Below are 19,090 nucleotides of genomic sequence, written 5' to 3' on the forward strand. Positions count from 1 at the left end.
TAATGCAATATAATAGTGTAGTATGTAGTGACATTATCTACATTGTTTGTAACTTATGCTTTATATTTTTGGTCTTGTATATTATTTATATTCAAAAAAATTAAAAATATTTGTATTGAATATATATTAATATAGAAAATATTATGTTAAATATAGGATTACTTAAACTTTAACTAAATATTAGTAAAAATTTATAATAGTATTAATTTTTGATATTTTAAATATTCTTTTTTAAATGCTTATTACAATATTTACTTTGTAATTTTACAAAATTATCCAATAAAAATTTAATCAATTATTTAATAATATTATATGATAATATAAAATTTATGCAATTTTATCAATATTATGAATTTATCTAAATTTATTTTATTATATATTTAATTTAGTAAACTTAATTATCTTTATATTTAAAAATAATTATAAATAAATTATGAAATTGATTTAATGAATTTTAACCTAATTATTTCTGATAGAAACAATTTAATTATATATTATAAAAAATAATTTATAAATAAAATAAAAATTTTCTTTAAATTATTGTAAATTATTATTCTAATGGCATCAATATAAATTTACTTAATTCTTTTTATTAATTAATGAACCTTAAAAACTAAATAAAGATTATTTTTTTATTTCCCTCTAAAGAAGAATAGTGAGTACAATCATGTCTTCTATAGGTTTTCTAAATGATGTAATATATGCGTAACTTTGTCACTATGATTGTATCTATGTTTATGTTAATGTTAGTAGAGATTTACCAATATAATTTTTTTATATTTAAGCTAGCTTTGTCACAATTTCTTCAGTTTCACAAAAAAAAATATAGAAAATATTTTGATTTTGGAACTTTTAACCTCACAACTTTGATTCAATAGAGCAATTTATTTTCTTGTTCCTTCTTTAAAAATTAATATAAACCATTTGGGAGTTTATTTTGTTGTATGACCATGTCGTGGGGAAAATATACATTTTGAAATTATTTAATAGGGCATGTAGGATGGTGTGCCGCTAATGAGTGGGGGGTTGCGGTGCTTTGAATCGCATCGCGATTGGAAGAATTTACGTTGCAGGGAGTTTCGTGTCCATGTTCGATTGCTGTTGTCTCATTCACGACGCCCGTGCTTCATAGCCAAGCCTGCATATGGAGGAAACGGATACGGTTGCGAGAGAATTTTCACGCCGGGGAGTTCGATTGTTGTATGTGGCATGATCCCTTCGGCAATGGCTGTGTGAATTTTGTGGCGAAGATTGCGATGTTCCATTACTGGTGAAATTCGAAGCGTGCGTTTATCTTTGACGCGTGTGTTGCCAAGTAATGGACATTCAGCAGATCTATTCTAAGTTGAAAGATGCGGAGGTCCTGTTGTGCATTTAAGTCGTCTTCGTCCTCGTCTGCTATCCGTGAGTTAGATCACACATCCCGCTCGCAGGGACGGTTCTTGGCATCAGGAGAAGGGCCCGGCGTGGAGTGGGATGTTTCATTGGTAAGCGTTAGAATATGCTGTTTAGCTATTTGAACCTCGGTTCAACATGTGAAGACAGTTGTGGAGCTCGACAATGATGTAGAAGCCTTTAGAGGTATACCCTTCTTGATCTATTGTTCCTATCGAAGGAACAGGTGGCATCTCGGGCGTCAGCTGAATACTGGTGAAAAGACAATGAATCATGAGAATGACAATGCTTAAGGAAAGTAGAATCGACCTTGGAGGAATTTATACAGACAGTATACGTATGACATGAGTAAGATTCGACAAAACTGGTACAACAGAAAGAACGATGGATCTAAAATTAGATGTTATGTTGAGATAAATTGGAACATTACCAACATTGGAAACATGTACAAAAAGCATGAAAATTACATGTTAGTAGAGATAAACATTTTCAGCAAGGCATAGAGTACAAATTGCAGATAGCATTTTCTGTGGACTCCATATTTGATCGATGAACTAGAAACGCGAAAAAAGTAGGATTGCTGATGGAGTCAACAGAAAATGAAAACAATAGCAATCTTCGAGATGAAACACGAGAATCGAAGTTGTGAGGATGAGAATTCATGATTTGCGGCTCACAGACACTCTTTCCTGTTGAAAATTTCGTGAGCAGTAGTAAAAAAAAACATTTGAATTCCTAAAATTGAATCCACATTCGAGAAAGCCAATACGTATTCACTTTGAAGAACAAGAAACTCACAGTAATAAGAATGCTTGCGTTTTTCTAATCAAAAGTCACAGCCTTGCTGAGGGATTGCAGAGCAGAAATTTGAACCGCTTGGAAAGGTGTAGTGCTACATAAAGGAAAGCGACACCTAAACTACTGAATGGAGCTTAAGAAGCTTGCATCATGGGTACTTCTCATTCTAGTCGTGAATCCAAGACCGAATCTAATGTAATACGTAGAGGGCTGTCATACGAGCGAGACAAGGAGACATCATGCAGGCTGAAAACCGCTCTTTCACACCTCTCAAACAATGCAAGACTGATGTCCAACGGACACACAGGGTCTGTCATCGGGATATATCGGACACAACACTACCTTTTCAAGATTGAAGAGGAATTAGGCAACTTTGGGTTTCATCAATTGTGTATGTTTTATATTTTGCGTGTGATCTCTTGTCTTGGTTTATGCTGTTGCTAACAAGATTGCATGTGAATTGCTGATTGTATAGTAAATTTGTGGATACCGGAGAAGCCCCAAGGAAATACTTCCAAATGAAAAATTGGGGTAACTTGTATACGTTTCTGGCATATGCTTCATCAAAACTCTTAGTTTGAATAGAACTACATTTAAGCTCTTAGGTTTTCAAGTAGCTCTGCGTCTTCCAGTGTTCAAGGTCACTGTAGATCTACAATTAGATAGACAAGCATTGGCAATTTCAGGTATTTTAAACGTTGAATCCTAGTTAATCCTAATAACGATTGTGTTCTCAGTTTTCTAGCTGGAGTTCTGCTGAAGCTACTGTCTGCCTAGAAAGCTGTTGAGATTATGCACAAAACAGGTTCAAGACGTGTAGTAGTGGCGACCAAGCATCCGAGTCCTCAATTTTCTCCTGCTTTTTTTACATGGAGCGTTTTAGATTACTCCAACGCCCTTCTGTTCTGATATTTTCCTCTAACAATTACAAATGTATGTAGATTGGTTCCAGTCAAGGTCTTGTTAGATAGCATTTGCTTCTATTTACCTTCGGTGCGGTGGAGGCAGTGCTTTCTTCATCCAATTATTTATCGACCCCATAGCACTCCATGATGTGTATGACTGACAGAGTATCCAACTTCAATGCTTCACAGGTCATTGACTGCCATTCAGTATGACATCATCGATTTCAAATAAGTTCAACGCGCTAGGGTTTAGGGCTAGGGGTGTAGACCAAGGGATTAGAGTTTAGGGGACAGTCAACAGCCCTCTGTGCTGCAGATGTCAACGAACCTATGTCAACGGCCATCCCGGGAGGACATCCCTTGCGTAAAAATCGAAAGTTGTCTTGCCCCACCGTGTGAACAATCCTTTTAGAAATGTGGAGAGAGAAGGCGATTGCTTACTTGGCGCCGCTCCACATGTGACCATCTCCAGTTTCGCATGTCTCATCCTCGTGACGGATTCCTCTCAGGATTCTCTTGGTGCAGTTTACACTTGGCTGTTCCAATGAGGAGTATGTCTGGCCACCGGCTCTCAACCTTACACTTGCACCTTACCTTCTCGTAGATAGGTCGGAATAAGGTAGGTGAGTTCGACGCAAAAGCATGCTTTGAACTCCGGCTTAACGTTTGCGAGTTGGTGTCCTTGTCGGTTCTGTTTGCGAGTTGGTTTTTTCGTCAGTTTTGTTTGCTAATTTTGTGAACTGTGGCGTTGAATTCGGCTTTTGAGGTCGTATTGCTGGTTTAGCTTCTTTGGGTTTATCGTGGGTTTCTTTGAGAAAGGTTTCTACAATTTTGGAGCTTCGCTGCTGCTGGCAGGTGTGTAGGGAAAGCCCCAGTAGAATTGGTTCGATTCGAACTTTGGTTTCGGCCTTTTCTTTTTTCAATCGCTGCTTGTTCTCTTATCTTTTCTTCCTCTTTTTCACGTTTTGTGCATTGAAATGCATATAGTGCAGAATTGGAAGAGGAAACTGCTGGAGATTGTCGATTTGAGAGCTTTGACTTAGAAATCACGTAGATCTGTTTTCTCCTCGGAAATGTGATCGATTCGTGTGTGGGTTGCAGTTCGATATCTCTCAACAGGTTTGAGGTCATTATTTTTTAGTCTTTCAGACCGTTAAATAGCTGGAATATTCACTCCGAAGTGTCGCGTTCCACAATGTGATTGGGGAATGGGATTCAACAGTGGTTGTGCAGTCCATATTAGACGAGGGATACATTGTGGCAGCTTGTGAAAATCTTCAATAGAATATCAGGTTGGATGCATGGGTTTGTCTAGAGATTTTCAGCGATAAATTATTGGGGGAAAGATTTTAATTTCTTCCAAGCGCTAAATTCTTCTTCTGCGGACGTTTGTTTCTTTCCAACAGTTGTGCATGGAAAATGTGAGAAGTTTCGCTTTAGCAAGGTTGTGTTGAGGGCGGAATTCAATTGTTGTTTTTTCCAAAACCATCGCGATTACCATTCTCGACAGAACTTGTGAAATGTGGTTACATAAGGTATTTCACACGTTTGGTCAAAGCACAGAGTTCTAAATATTTATTTTCGTTGTCAAATACTGCGCACGTAGACCCACTAGTCTTGATGTTGGACTAAATTTTTTGGGGTGGGTATCGTGCGTTTGATATTGGCTTTTCCTCTCTTTAAAGGCAGGATATGAAGTTGCTTACGCGTGTGATGGTTGAGTCTATTTGTCGAGTTACATGATCGCACAACTGGTGTTTGGAGCTGTGCGTGTAGGTTGAAGGTGGCATTACGAGTCAGGACATTGGTTTTCGAGCTCAGTGTTTAGGGGTTTAAATACCCGTGTGCAGGAATGTCCTGGGAAAACTGCATTAGAGAATTCAACATGTCTTTGTAGCGCTCGTGACCTACTCAATCTGTGTCTTCCAGGTTGACAAACATGAGTACAATAGATCTTTGGGTGGATGGATTGCTATGTGCCTACGAGTTCATTCCTGCTCCTTCGAAAAAAATTAAGGTGGGAGGCGAATTCAACACTCAAGGGGCCGTTCAAGGCCAATTTGAGGCGGAAATATCTTTGAAGCAACCGCATACTTTATCAGACAACTCGAGGGTTGATTTGAACCAGTCAAATAAGTTCATAGCAAACAGCTCTATTTCCAAATCCGATGATCAAAGATCAGACTCTCCAGATTCGTCACCAGATAGTCTAGGAACTGAGATACAAGGGTTTATTGTGCGGGAGAGTTTGAAGGAAGATCATGCCAACGATTTAAATCCATCTAGTCCGAGCCACGATCCCTCACTTGATCATCAATCGAGTATGAAGAAGGGACAGAGTCATTGGATTCCTATCGGTTGGGATCGGCTAACAGGGTTATTTCAATCACTACAGGTGATAATAAAACTTACGTTCTGTATATTTTACGTCGTATTCAAAACTTATTGCTCCTTGGACATGTGGTTTTTCTTTTGGTAACTGAAGGTTTGGTAGGCATTGTGTAGTGTGTTGTTAAATTTTCCATTTCGGAGGTTTGCTTCAGTAAAAAAAGGCTCAAATATCAATTCAATGTTCCTCAAAGTACAGTACTGTAGTAATAAGGGTAAGTTTACATTGTTCCAGTTGTGTGGTGTTCATACGAATTATCTTTCGTTACGATTTATCATCTTTCATTATCTACTGTCTACAGACTGATACGGATTGGGTCGTGGACGAGGAGTTTTCTGACCAAGACGAGACTCTTAGTGTTGCTGACGTAGCCCAACCTTACTGGCAAAAGCGGGCAGGGCCGACATTCTGGTGCCATATTGACGCAAGGCATCCTAGTATCCAACATTTCTTTTCAAACGTTCAGTGGCTGCATCCAGCTGTTAGTGTTGCTCTTCTAGATGAGAAACGACTCATTAGTGACCGTATGAAACATCTGCTCTACGAGGTTCTATTTCTGCTCTTTTTTGTTTTTCTTTTGATATTGCTTACCTCGTCGAGGACATTTTAGAGCATAGCTTCGAACTTTACTAGATCCTCTCACAAAAAGAACTGATTACTTGTCCTCGTTTAGGATCAGGATTATTGACGCCAGGAGAATCGTGTAGGTACCGGTACGCGTAGCAGGAGGCCTGTTGTTTGAGCTGACTGGCCTTTCTGTGGGTGATCCAACTCGCAATGAAGATGATGTTCCTGTGGTCTTTCGTTCATGGCAATCGCAAAATTATCTGATTACATCAATGCATGTGAAGGACATTGTGCACAACCTTAACGTACTCGGTGTTTTGGAAGTCCAAGTACACCCTCTGCACTTTTTGAACTTCAGGCTGCTGATACGTGATGTTGCGTACTTTCATCTAGTTCATGCATGTGTCGAATATGGTCGGAGGTTTATCAGTACAACAGCTTAACTTGATCATTAGTAAGCAGGATTCACTAGGTTGATCAGCGCAGCTTAATATTTTTGCAGGATTTAGTGGGTGCGGGTGGCACTGAGGCCCCCAAGTCTGTACAAGAAGTTATTGCCCAGCTTGCTAGTCGCCTTGCCACATGGGATGATCGGTAAGTGGCAAGCGGACCAATATCCTTCAAATTTGCTGTGTATAAAACCCAATTTTTTTTGTGAACCTTGTGTAAAATGAGGAAGACGGTTGCAACTTGTTATGCTCTTGTTAACTAATCAAGACAATATCCTCTAGGAGGTTCACATTTTCCCTGAGAGATTTAATCTCAAACACTACGATATCGAACTTCATGTTTGCTAAGGTTCCACAATTGTGGTGCCATGAACGAAAGACCACAGTTAAGTTAGTTTGTGGTGCCAACGGCACTTTTGTTACAATGTCCGATCAGTATGTTGATGTCAAGGCCTCACAGTGACCATGCTTCTTCTGACGCTTAGCTAGATTCATATCTGTGATACATTCATATTGCAGATCTTTTGTGAACATTTCTGGATAACTTCTATGTGCAGGATGTCAAGGAAACACTTCTTTGGTGCAGCTGATGAAATTGAGCTGAAGTATGTCAATAGGTATGCGATGGAAGTTTGAAATATCTTGTACTTGTGGAAGCAGACTGACAGGTAGTGGCTAGTCATCTCAGTGATTCTTCTATTGAAATACATAGCATGGAATCTCCAGTATACTCCATTATGTCGTGCAGTAAACCTTAAGCTCCGTGTCTGTATCTATGATCAAGAATTGACATGAGCAATGTCGAACAGGCTGAGAACTATCGTTATATCTCACAATGTGGCACGTCACAAGAGTAACAATAGTGGGTCAATAGTAAGAAGACGTTTTTAAATTAATTTATTCAATCCTTCCCAAATTGAAGTGGTTCTTTTAAATATGATGCAGAGACTGACGTTCTCTTTTCATAGGGGTATGAAAAACTGCTCGTTTCTTTCAAAAATTGTGCAACTTAACCATTTAGGAATTCTCAACAGGAAAACAAACGAAGATTTGGCGTTGCTCAGTACAATATTGAACCAAGAAATTCGCCGACTTGCCACTCAGGTACACCCTATCACACGTGTCTCTGAATATGCATGCTGTGTCTTCTTGATTATTTAATGCAGATAACTGCTGTACTTTCGTTGCGTTCCATACACAGTCAGCGTGCTTTAGATTTGTTGCAATTTCTTCAAGCATCAATGTCGCTTATTTTACAGAAGTGTGTTTTTAAATCAAATATTTAATTTTGTGTGCGTGTACATACATACATACATACATACATATATACAAGTGATCTATTTTGTCACAAATTATATGCATGTATATGCTTGTATTAGTTAAATATTGTGTACTTGTGGAATAGTTTTCTACCATGTGTTCTAATTGCAAATACGAATACACCAGGTTATCAGAATAAAGTGGTCCTTACATGCGCGCGAGGAGATCATTTATGAGCTTATGACTCATTTGAAGATGGAAACTGCGTTGCATATTTTAAAGCGAGTGCACAAGAAAACTCGTGAAATGTTGACTGAGCAGGATGCAGTGAGGGATCGTTTATTCACGGTCCAAGACGTAATGCTGAACAACGTGAGGGAGAAACTGCAAGAGCGGAGTGTGCGTGTAACACACAATTTGTCAGTAATTGGTGGAAGTGGGCTCCTTCTTTCGGTTATTGTTGGACTTTTTGGAATCAACTTAGATGGTATTCCAGGGAACAGCCACTCCCCCTATGCATTTGCCGTATTTTCTGTCATTTTGTTTGCCCTTGGCGCCATCACGTGTCTGATTGGCATCCGGCGCCTCGGTCTCAAGCCTCCGCCTTCTGAAGAAGCTGTCATGTCCCGGAAAATAGAGCTGCAAGACTTCGTTCACAAGTTCCAACGAGCAGCAGAGGCACATGAGAAAGTACACCATATAAATTCTGATTCCTCTCTTAGTGACGGTGCTGAATATACTGGTGCCAAAGCCGACAAACGGAACGATTTTTACGTCCTGTTGGAATAAATGGGCATTCTCCTTTCTTAGTCACTAGTCATATTTACGGTATGTGCTGTTTGAACATCTTCATGAACGATACACACAACACATCTCTTACCATCAGATGTAGGCATGCCGCAATGGACTTTTTATATGCAGTTAGCAGAACCCTCTATTTTCGGTTGATGCCACTTGATATCATCACTCCGGTAAAATCGTAAATAGAACTGCAATTGTGCCGAATTTGCAGAACAGATACCCAACTCGCATTCTCACGATTTTATTTCATCCATGCGTTTGTAAAGACATTGATGTCGGGTCCTCGTAGAACTGTGTCCTTGAAACCTCCCAACTCAATCGACTGCCTCGGCCATCGTGGACGGTCGGATCGCAGCTGCCGCTCGGATTCAGTCTTAATCGCCGATCCAATTTCTGGGAACGGAGGGAGGGAACGTAGGGGAACTAGCTGTATTTGTTGTTGTATCGTATTTCAATTGGATAGGGTTAATGGTTTATTAAAATGTTTTGGTGCAAATAGCCGTTAGGATTATTCTTTCATCCAGTACCACGTACCAGCTGGGTATGTATTCCACTACGGCCAAATTGTGCTATTTTGTTCTATTTTGTGCAATTCGTATGTACTATTTTGTGCAGTGTTACTCTTTGGGGGCCTTTTTTTATTTTATTTTATTTTATTTTTTCCTTCAATTCCACACTCAACAGTACACTCTATTGAATTTCTCTGCTTATGGTCCAAGTTGTTAAACGTCTCAATGTCAACTAAGTTGAATTTTCTCTTGATCTGTGGAATTCATTATTCATTGTCAGCAAAGTAATCAAACTATTTTATTGCACGATGTGCCAAAAGAATGTGAGGCCATGACTGGTGTTGTACAAACAATAAATGTAAAATTCTGAAAACAAACAAACAACAAACCAATTATTTGTATATCTTAAAAATTATAAAAAAATAAACTAAAATAAAATATCTTCATTATTACTATTTACTTAAAAAGATTAGAATTTACAATAGAATATATTAGACCAAACTCAAGTGGACAAAACTTGGTTTATTTGATAGCTATTTTGTTTTTGGTATTCTTTCTTTGTTTCTTTTTTCTTCCTTCAATATCCTTTTAATAGTGCACAAGTTATTTTATAATTTTAGAAATGCTCCTTGGCTAAGAAGGCATAGAAAAAATCATAATATTATTTTTTTGTCATTCAAAATTGAGGAGATTTTAACAAGGCTGTTGTTTTGTAATAAAAATAATCTAAGCAATTTAGATATTAAATATGTCGAAGAAAATAAATTCTATGTGAAAACCAGAAGAAGATATGGTCAATTAATAAATTAACCAATACTATGTAAAAATTCATAACAAAATATTATCAAATAGAGATGTAATCAATGCATGTAGGAGTCCATGACGAAGTGGGGTCAAATAGAAATGTAATCAACACACATAAGAGTATTTAACAAAACACAATTGAACACACAAAATAAAATAAAATGAAATAAAATGAGAATACAATTGTCATCAAGTACAAATCCATGACATGATATGACTAAATGGAAAAAGGAATCAACATCATGTAGGAATTCATAACAAAAAATAAATAAATAAATAAATACTCCTAGAAAGGATTAGAATAGCACAAGAATCACAAAATTGTGAAGAAGAAGATGGAAAAAAAAAAAAAAAAAAAAAAAAACCCTCAAACGAAGGGATTATTGTTTAAACTACACCTACATCAACAATGCATAAAAGTATCAGATTTATTTGTACAAAACGGTCAAACCCAGTCCAATTTTTCACCCCAAACTGTCCCACCAAATGGTAATAAAAAATGAAGATCCATTTACGGTGAGCGTAAGGTACACGAGACGAGTCAGTTCCATTGCCGACAGGTATTGATTCCGATGCTCCCGGCACCGCGTTCCCGTAAACAATTCTTTTGCCGAAGCAGATCTGACACAATGGTCAACACTCCTTCTGACTCACTGCGCGAAGACTTCACAACGATGATCGCTGAATTGCAAGTGGGAAACTAAATACGCGTCGATGAAAGTCTGGCGCGGTGCTAAATTTGATACCACCCACGGCGTGATAGCGGCGATCATGCAGAAGAAGACAATGTATTGATCCCCATTTTCGTGAGCAGCTTCTATCGCTTGTCCGAACTTCCGGGTTGATTTTGATACTAATCCCTGTTTCTGGAGCATATCGGAAGATGCGTGAGCTTTGCGGCTCGTGAGAAACTCGTTCATTGTCGGGATTGTTTTCTCTTTCTGTTACCATATAGTCCCCACTTGCACATTCGTAGAATTGGTAGTTTTTTTTAACTTCTGGTTTGTGCATCCTTCTCTGGTAAGGGGTCTTGAAGTAGTTTGATCGGAATCAGGAAGCTGGGATTTTGTAAACTGGACTGGAGTTGCAGTGATTGCGTGCATTTCTCAGCGGCATTGGACAAAGGTCTTCGACGTTTTTGTAAGATTGCTTCACGTACTTTTTCGCGAGTTTGTCCTTCACTTATGTTCTTGTGTGTCCGAGTTTTGCACTGGCAATAGTCGTCGAAAGTAGCGGGTTATTTCGCTCGGAGTTTGGAGGTTTTGTTGAGCTTATGGGTACTTTATCTAGAGTTGGTTTGCACATACAATCACCGGTGTTGTTTTGCTACTACTCCAGTCTTTCCGGACCTGCTTTATTGCACAGGGTACTTTGCAGGAAGATGTTGCTCTGGGTCATGTCTTGTATTTGTGCAGTTTTTCCCGTGCCTGCTATGTCTTTCTTCTTACTTGTATAACGTTGAACTGAACTCGTGTTTGTGCAGTTTTCCTACTACTGTGAACTGTCTTACTGGTAGTCCCCTGTGCGATACTTCAAAATGGCCTATCCTGCCCCAGCCGGAGGCCACGGCGGAGGGTGCAGCATCCAAAATCAGATGCTAGAAGTCAATGGTTAGAATTCCTTCTCCTTCATTTAGAGTGTTCTTTGAAAGCATTCTCGTTGAACCTACATTTTCTTTCCCATTCTCGATTATTTAATCGATGCCTTTTCAAGAAAGTTTATTTTTTCTAGATGCTAATGAGCGGGTTTGTGGTCAATGTGCAGTTCTTGGCTGTTCTAACCTCAAAGACACGGAATGGTTTTCACAGCAGGACCCATACGTTCACCTCGAGTATGGGTCCACTAAGCACCGCACACGGACTGACACAGGTTTCGCTGCTACATTTGAACCTCCGCTACGCCTCCTCTGTAGCACATTAATTCAATTTACAGAATATCCTCTACCTTGTTGGTTACGTAGGCACAGTTTCTCCGGCTTGTCATGTGCATGCAGGGGCACCACAACTGTCTGAGTCCATGATCTCTGCTTTCATCGATCATTTCTTCTTCTCACTTAGAAAATTCGTTTCGAACTTGCAGACGGAGGCTTAACCCCCTCGTTCAACGAAAAATTTGTGGTAAAACTAATCGAAGGTTTGCGAGAACTTTCTGCTACCGTCTGGAATAGCAATACACTTTCCACCGACGATTTCATTGGCAGTACAAGGTAAAAGGTCATTTTCCAAGATGAGCAGGAACTTCAATCCTTTCAGATCACATAGCAGCCATTTCAGGGTGTGCACTGCTCGAGCTAGCAATCCATATTGCGTGCAAGACTAATCGTTGCTTGTCTCCCATGTAGGATTTCGCTCGAGAAAGCCATATCAGCAGGATACGATGACTCGACTTGGCCATTGAAGTCTCATAGTGGGAAGTATGCAGGAGAGTTAAGGTTGATCCTGCACTTTCACAGCCCAGGCGCGAGCGCAAAGGTACACTCCTAACTTCCTTCAACTTTACTTCCTCTCCCTCCTATGATTGTTATTTCATATGATGAAACTCCTCAATTCGTTCATTAGCATTGTAGCTCCTTTTCAAACTAATGCATCAGTTATCAATCTTCCAAAGGAAGCATTTTCTCATGTGGATCATCGCTTGTTCTGAGCTACAGCCGGGCAAACATGGAGCTGGTCACGCGCAAGGGGCGAGTGCATATCCTGTAGCACAGTATCCTGCCCAACCCGCATATGGAACTGCTGCTTATCCTGCCAATCCAGCTTACCCTGCCGCTCCACCTTATCCTGCCGCTCCTGGAGGTTTTCCTGTCGCTCCAGGAGGTTATCCGCCACATGCAGGAGGTTACCCACCGAGTGGACAGCACGCTGTTTATGCTCAAGCAACACCATCTGGCTACCCTCCCGCTGGTTATCCTCCCTCTGGCTATGCCGCAGACACTGGCGCACCTTGTCATGCTACCGCTCCGAGCTACATTCAGCCCGGCGCTCCTATCCATGCTCCAAATCCACATGGTTACCCTGGTCACGGTATTGCTCCTCCTTGTCTTGAAGGCGATAATTATATTCTTCATCTCCTTAAACAGTGGGCAGTGAAGTGAAAAGAACGATCTATGCATAATGTCTGACTGGTTTTCCTGGTTTACTGCAGCTGTACCGTATGCTGTTGCTGGTGTTGCTGGTGTTGCCGCAATTGGTGCAGCAGCAATGGGAGCTTATGGCATGTACTCTCAAGGCCATGCCGGCAAACATGGCGAAGGAAAAATGAAAGTAAAGGATAAGAAGGATAAGAAGGATAAGAAAGACAAATCTGGGAAGGGCAAATGGAAATAGGTGGGTTGAAGGCTTCGATATGTTGACTAGGTCTGGTTTCATTTCATCGCACCTTGTATTTTTCTACACATATTATGTTCGGGTTTGTATGTTTGCCGACCATGAAATCGATTTCATTTGTTCAATCCACGCAATGCTGATATATAAGTGTCTTCTACCACCGGGGCAGCCTTCTGACGCATGAAATGAACTCTGCGTTCTGTGACAGGTTCCACACGACAAGCCGTATCCATTGCATGGATTTCCAACTCCCTCACTTGAATTTATAGATCAACTGAACACCCAGCTGTGAATTCTAGTAGATGATCTTTATGTGATATCGTAACGATGTAGACATCGTTGAACTAAAACGCGATTGCAAGAGTGAACCTAAATCTCTGTTTCAGACATTTTCTGAGCCATCTGAAAGCTAGTACAGTGTAGACAAGCAGTGCAGATCTGTCATGCTGTAGAGGCTGCTATTACGACGGTGTTCATTGTACACATCACTTCCACTTACGGAAACTTTATTCGTAATTCATGTCCGCCGCTGGGCACTTAGCAATCTCCAACCGTGAAGGATTAAACTAAAATAATCGCTGCACTTTCGTTTTCTCTGTGGATTGAGTTGCTTTGGTACAATGAAAGATCTTCACACTCCATTGAAATCAAACTTTGTCTGTGATGCGTATCTCCAAAATATTGTGGGAACAAACTTAAGTGATTTGAAGTTCGTGAGAACAGGGATGGAATAAACCTAGTTTTTAAAAAATGAAATTTATGTTTAAAAATATACACTATAACACCTGAATTAAGCCTATAAATAACAAGGCTCTATTTGAATGAATCCCATTAATGAATGGCAAAAAGACAACAATCTTCCTTCTTGGTCAAGGGTAAATTTAAGGTGAGAACAGGGAAAGTCTTGATTTTGAATCCATTTTGTATGATTGAAGCAAGACCAGGGGAAGTGTCGGCCTCTGCCTCCAGTCATTGATGTCTTATTCCACTGCGTTGGATGCTTTGAGCTGCTTTGCATTCTCTTCAATTCGTCATTTTTTGCATGTAACGACAAGTAGTCGTTGTGGTCGACCAAACTCTCAGTGTCCGAGGAGTCGTTTGTCTCAATGTAGACAAGCTTGTGCACTTTTTCAGCACTCAACAAGTTTTCAAATTTGAGTGGATGAAGCCAAATATTGAGAAGATTCTTTCGGAGAATGCTCTAGATGTAGCTATCGTACACAACTTGATTGCAATGTATTGCAGGAATGACCATTCAACTCCATCGGCTTGCCAATATTACTACTAAATCTTTTGTTTATCGTTCAACATTTTAAACCGAAACAAATTCTCAAGCTTAAATGGTTGAGTTGAGATGACGTGAAAGGCAAATAGAGTTTCTCTTGCCAAATATCATTTACAAGAATAGTATCATCAACAAGAATTTCAAGAGCGTTTTTGAGTTGTTTTCTATTTTCTTTAATAAAATAGGGTCCAATAAATATGAGAAGCAATCAGCCTGATTGTTTATAAACTAAAATCTTTCACAAGTTGTATTTATTACATAAATCAATTCATTTATAATTAGAGTTTTTTCTTTAAACAACCTACCAAAATCTCTTAATAGTTGATGGAAATCAAAAAAAGTTTTTAGAAATAAAACATAAATCGCATTAATATTTGACAATAATTTGGTCAATTGGTCAAAAGATTTTTAGATTCAAGATGAACTTTGAAATCCTTTTTAGAAATTATATTTTTAATTATATTTTACTTATTATTTTATAGTATATTACAAATTATGAATTTTCATTTACATACAAGACTATGCAAAATAGATTTAGAGTTGATAATTGTAACTATGCACTTTTATAATGATTATCATTTAGTTGGCATATGCTATATAAAAATATAAAGTTTGCAAGACTTCTAAAACAAAGATATTCTATCTTTTACGCTATTATATAAATTAATTTTTTTTTAAAACTTTTCAAAGATTAAAAGTAATTTATTACAAATAGTCAAATGAATATTCAAAAGATAGCTAAGTTCTATATCTCCTTGTTTTTTAGTCTTTGCTACTGTAAAGATGTTTTTGACTAAAAATTAGAAATAATGTAATATACATCTTGGAAAAAATAAAAAAGATAACTTTATAAATAAGATTTTTTATATTTTCTTATTTTTTGTTTTATTATTTGTTACTACTTTATAATATTTAATATTTTTATTCTTTGTGACTCTTTTAATATTCTTTGTAATCAATTTAGAAATATGAACTTATTGTCTTATTGAAATAGATTCCATAAAAAGCTTCATTTGCAATAGAATTATTGCCATATGTCAAGGATAAGAAATTGATAAATACAAATAAATAAGTAAGAATTCTCTCAAATAAAAATGATAATATATATATATATATATATATATATATAGATCTAGATTGAAAGGATGAAAGTGACTCTAGATGAAGTCTATGTATTTGGGATGTAAATTCCATCTATAAGTAAAAGGTGATAGAAATAAGAGATATCTTTCTCCACACTTCTCTTTGAATACAATCTTTGTTGATGCTAAGTATTTGTAGCTTTTAGAATTTTTTTCTTCAATAGGTTATTGGCCCACTCACATTTGTTTGAGTATTTTTTGAAGTTCTTTAAAGTGGTTTTGTAAGTGTAGAATAGATCAAGTTGTTGTTGCTGATGTTTGGCTTTAGAAGTACCTAACTTTCAGATTCAGATCTAGATGTAGATCTTGGTTTACTCTTATTTGTGGTTAAGTGCATTTTGGTGTTGGTGTTTGGTTTTTTCACCTAAAGGCAAAGTTTGCATTGTACTATTGCTGAGATAGATCCTTGGTGATCTAACTTTATAATTTCATGTCCTAAACTTGTTGATTGTGCTTAAAAGGCCTCTTATGGTGTATATAGGTGATTTATGAGCATAAGAGTGATATTAGAGTGCAAAATCAGATTTAAGACACTTAGATAGGTCATCAGACTTGTGACAGTCTTAGAAGTGAAGTTGAAAGTATTTTTGAGAGTAAAAATATTAGTTTGTTCACAAAGAAGGATTCTGTGATTCTAAGATAGCAAAACTTTTTTACTGATTTTGAGAGCATTATGACTTCTTCTTACAATCTTTTTTGATAAAACTCTTCCTTAGATATCGCTTCAAGTGAGGGTGAAGGATTGAGAGTTATTGAGAAGTTTAGAGATGAGAATTTCTACCATTGGAAGGTAAAAATGGAGCTTTTATTGGCATCTCTGGATCTTTGGGATATTGTAGATGAAAGTGAAGAGGCTCCAAGCAAAGATGTTGATATGAAGGAGAAGAAAGAGTTCAAACGTCGCGGAAAGAAGGCTTTTGGATTAATTGCAGCCAATATGGATGAAGCCAATTTCTCCCACATTATCTCTTGCAAAGGATCAGCAGAAGTATGGAAGACTCTTTATAATATCTATGAGAGTAAAAACTTATCCAACATCATTTATACAAGCAGAAAGTGCTTTACTTATAAGATTGAAGAAGGTGAAGACCTCATGGCTCATGTCAATAACGTAAAGGCTCTTGCAAATCAACTAGCAATTATTGACAAAGCTTTAGAAGAAAGTGATATTGTCATGACCTTACTAATAAGCCTTTCCGAATCCTACAACTACCTTATTGTGGCATTGGAGTCCATCAAGCTAAAGGAGCTTATAATTGACTATGTGACTGCAAGACTTGTCCATGAAGTAACCAAGAAGAAAGAAAAGGAGCCCCAAAGTGAAGATTCAGCACTCTACTCATGTCAAGGCAAGGGCAACTATCCAAATTAACGAGGTAATGTCAAAACTTGCTTCATTTGTGGCAAAGTAGGCCATTTTGCTCAAAATTACTACAAAGGCAAAAAGATGAAGAAGGAGAATACAAATAATGTGCAAGATGAGTTTGGAGGATAAGATTATGCATTCACAGCAACAAATGGAACCTCTATGGCTGCCATGTTAAGATGGATTGTAGATTTAGGTTTTTCTAAGCGTATGACACCTTATAAGTGTTCATTTGATACTTATGAGGCTATTCTAGCATCAAACGTGGTGTTGGCGGATAGTGGCATATGTGAAGCTATTGGAATTGGCTCTATTATGGTGGAGGTGGTTGTGAATGGACAAACCAATAGGATTAGACTCAAAAACGTCCTTCATGTACCTAAGATGAAGCAAAACCTACTTTTGGTGAATAAACTTATAATAGAAGATTTTAAAGTTAAATTCGACATGAATGGATGTTTTGTAAGAACATTGAGTGGAGACAAGGTCTTCAAAGGCTTGAAAGAGAGAAATTTGTACTACCTCATTTGTAAGAAGGTGAATGGAGTGGAAGTAGGTGCATTTGCTGAGTTTACATCAAACCAAGATAAGTTAAATATATGGCATCATCGCCTTGGCCATTTGAATGTGAAGAGGATGAGAGAGTTCAAGACTATGTTAAGTGACTTAGATCTTAGCAATACAAGCCAAAATGCAAAACAACTTATATGCAAAGGATGCATACAAGGCAAACAACAAAAGGCCTCATTTCCAAGGAGTGTAGCAACATGTGCTACCAAGTTACTAGAGATTGTCCATTTGGATGTATGTGGACCTATGAAGAACACAAGTATTGGAGGATCAAGGTATTTTCTCACTTTCATTGATGGTTATTTAAGAAAGCTTTGGATCTACATTCTTAAAGCTAAGAGTGAATGCTTTTGGAAATTTAAGGAATTTAAACACTTATTGAGAAAGAAAGTGAATGCAAGATCAAGGTACTGTGTACGGACAATGGAGGTGAGTACATGTCTAAGTAATTTGATGTTTATTTGAAGAATGAAGGAATTGTTAGACAAACCACAACTCCATACACTCCACAATAAAATGGTGTTGCTAAAAGAGCAAATTGAACCATTGTAGAGATAGCAAGAAGCATGCTTCATTCTCAAAACCTTAGCTATGAGTTTTGAGTGGAAGTTGTGGTGAATGTAGTGTATACAAGAAATAGGTGTTCAACAAGTGCTCTTGCATCAATGACACCACAAGAAGCTTGGAATGGGAGACAACCTTGTATTTTGTATATGATGACCTTTATTTGCATTGCATATGCAAAAACACTAGATTGTATAAGGTCCAAACTTGATGCAAAAGGTACAAAGAGTGTATTTCTTAGTAAAAAGTATTGGAAGTAAAAGATATCTTTCTCCACACTTCTCTTAGAGTACAATCTTTGCTCATGATAAGTGTTTGTAGCTTTTAGATTTCTTTTCTTCAATAACTATCAATATAAAATTGAGGTTGTTTTTTACAATATGCATTCATATTGAAATTTTGTTATTCTTAAGTTTTTTTTTTAATTTTGCCTTCATTGTTGTATGTAGCACAAATAAATAATTTTATAAATCTTTTGCCTTAAGATTATAAACTTTTAAAAATTCAAATATAATAAATTGTAGATAATAATTATAATTAGTTAAGAAATATATTTTTTAAATAGAAGAATGTATCATGTTATTATAAGAAAACTTTACCAATAATAAAAGAATTGTTCAATCATCTTATTTGTAGTTGATGGTAAATTTCAAATACTACTCTAAAACTTAATTTATATGTTTTTTTTGTCCATCAATTTGATGATAAAAAAATCAAAGATAATTTCATGTCTATCTTTAAAATCTTAAAAATAAAAAATCAAAATCTTGGTACAAATGGACTCTTCTTATTTGATATAATATTTTTGAACAATCCATGATAATAATAGATATTATCAAAGAAAAATTTAATTATTTTTTTATTTGTAATAAATTTTATACATAATATAAAATATGCTATCTTGATAAAATAATGTAATATCACAAATAAAAAATCATAAGAACTTAAGTCTAAAAGTTT

The 19,090-nt window shown here is 37.2% G+C and overlaps 2 protein-coding genes across 7 annotated transcripts; both read left to right on the forward strand.

The window, feature by feature from the left end:
* Positions 1-2,633: 2,633 nt before the first annotated feature.
* Positions 2,634-8,572, forward strand: LOC112286214 (uncharacterized). 5 transcript variants are annotated; one of them, XM_090253163.1, is made up of 8 exons: positions 2,634-3,721; positions 5,028-5,493; positions 5,789-6,034; positions 6,195-6,383; positions 6,557-6,648; positions 7,061-7,120; positions 7,538-7,607; positions 7,950-8,572. In XM_090253163.1, exons 2-8 carry the CDS (start codon positions 5,038-5,040, stop codon positions 8,550-8,552), a joined length of 1,716 nt encoding a protein of 571 aa, XP_090109289.1. In that variant the 5' UTR covers positions 2,634-3,721; positions 5,028-5,037; the 3' UTR covers positions 8,553-8,572. The 5 variants fall into 5 exon arrangements, with proteins under 5 accessions (XP_090109289.1, XP_090109292.1, XP_090109288.1 ...); XM_090253166.1 differs by having other exon boundaries at positions 2,634-3,649; XM_090253162.1 differs by having other exon boundaries at positions 2,635-3,717.
* Positions 8,573-10,869: 2,297 nt separating this feature from the next.
* LOC112286353 (uncharacterized) lies at positions 10,870-13,754 on the forward strand. 2 transcript variants are annotated; one of them, XM_024528156.3, is made up of 8 exons: positions 10,870-11,017; positions 11,361-11,487; positions 11,642-11,746; positions 11,957-12,083; positions 12,219-12,348; positions 12,528-12,900; positions 13,022-13,233; positions 13,412-13,754. In XM_024528156.3, the coding sequence occupies exons 2-7, from the start codon at positions 11,415-11,417 to the stop codon at positions 13,201-13,203; spliced, it is 990 nt and encodes a 329-aa protein (XP_024383924.1). In that variant the 5' UTR covers positions 10,870-11,017; positions 11,361-11,414; the 3' UTR covers positions 13,204-13,233; positions 13,412-13,754. The 2 variants fall into 2 exon arrangements, with proteins under 2 accessions (XP_024383924.1, XP_024383923.1); XM_024528155.3 differs by having other exon boundaries at positions 13,022-13,203.
* The last annotated feature ends 5,336 nt before the right edge of the window (positions 13,755-19,090 follow it).

Source organism: Physcomitrium patens, chromosome 9, assembly GCF_059467195.1.
Source record: "Physcomitrium patens ecotype Gransden chromosome 9, ASM5946719v1, whole genome shotgun sequence".
In the NCBI taxonomy this organism is placed as follows: Eukaryota; Viridiplantae; Streptophyta; class Bryopsida; order Funariales; family Funariaceae; genus Physcomitrium; species Physcomitrium patens.

Bases quoted from the DNA above. Each gene is read 5' to 3' on its own strand.
- LOC112286214 (XM_090253163.1), top strand. From the start codon at position 5,038: ATGAGTACAATAGATCTTTGGGTGGATGGATTGCTATGTGCCTACGAG. The intron at 7,121-7,537 runs GTATGCGATGGA...AATTCTCAACAG, and splicing joins GAGCTGAAGTATGTCAATAG to GAAAACAAACGAAGATTTGG. The intron at 7,608-7,949 runs GTACACCCTATC...CGAATACACCAG, and splicing joins TTCGCCGACTTGCCACTCAG to GTTATCAGAATAAAGTGGTC.
- LOC112286353 (XM_024528156.3), top strand. From the start codon at position 11,415: ATGGCCTATCCTGCCCCAGCCGGAGGCCACGGCGGAGGGTGCAGCATC. The intron at 11,747-11,956 runs GTTTCGCTGCTA...TCGAACTTGCAG, and splicing joins CCGCACACGGACTGACACAG to ACGGAGGCTTAACCCCCTCG. The intron at 12,349-12,527 runs GTACACTCCTAA...TCTGAGCTACAG, and splicing joins GCCCAGGCGCGAGCGCAAAG to CCGGGCAAACATGGAGCTGG.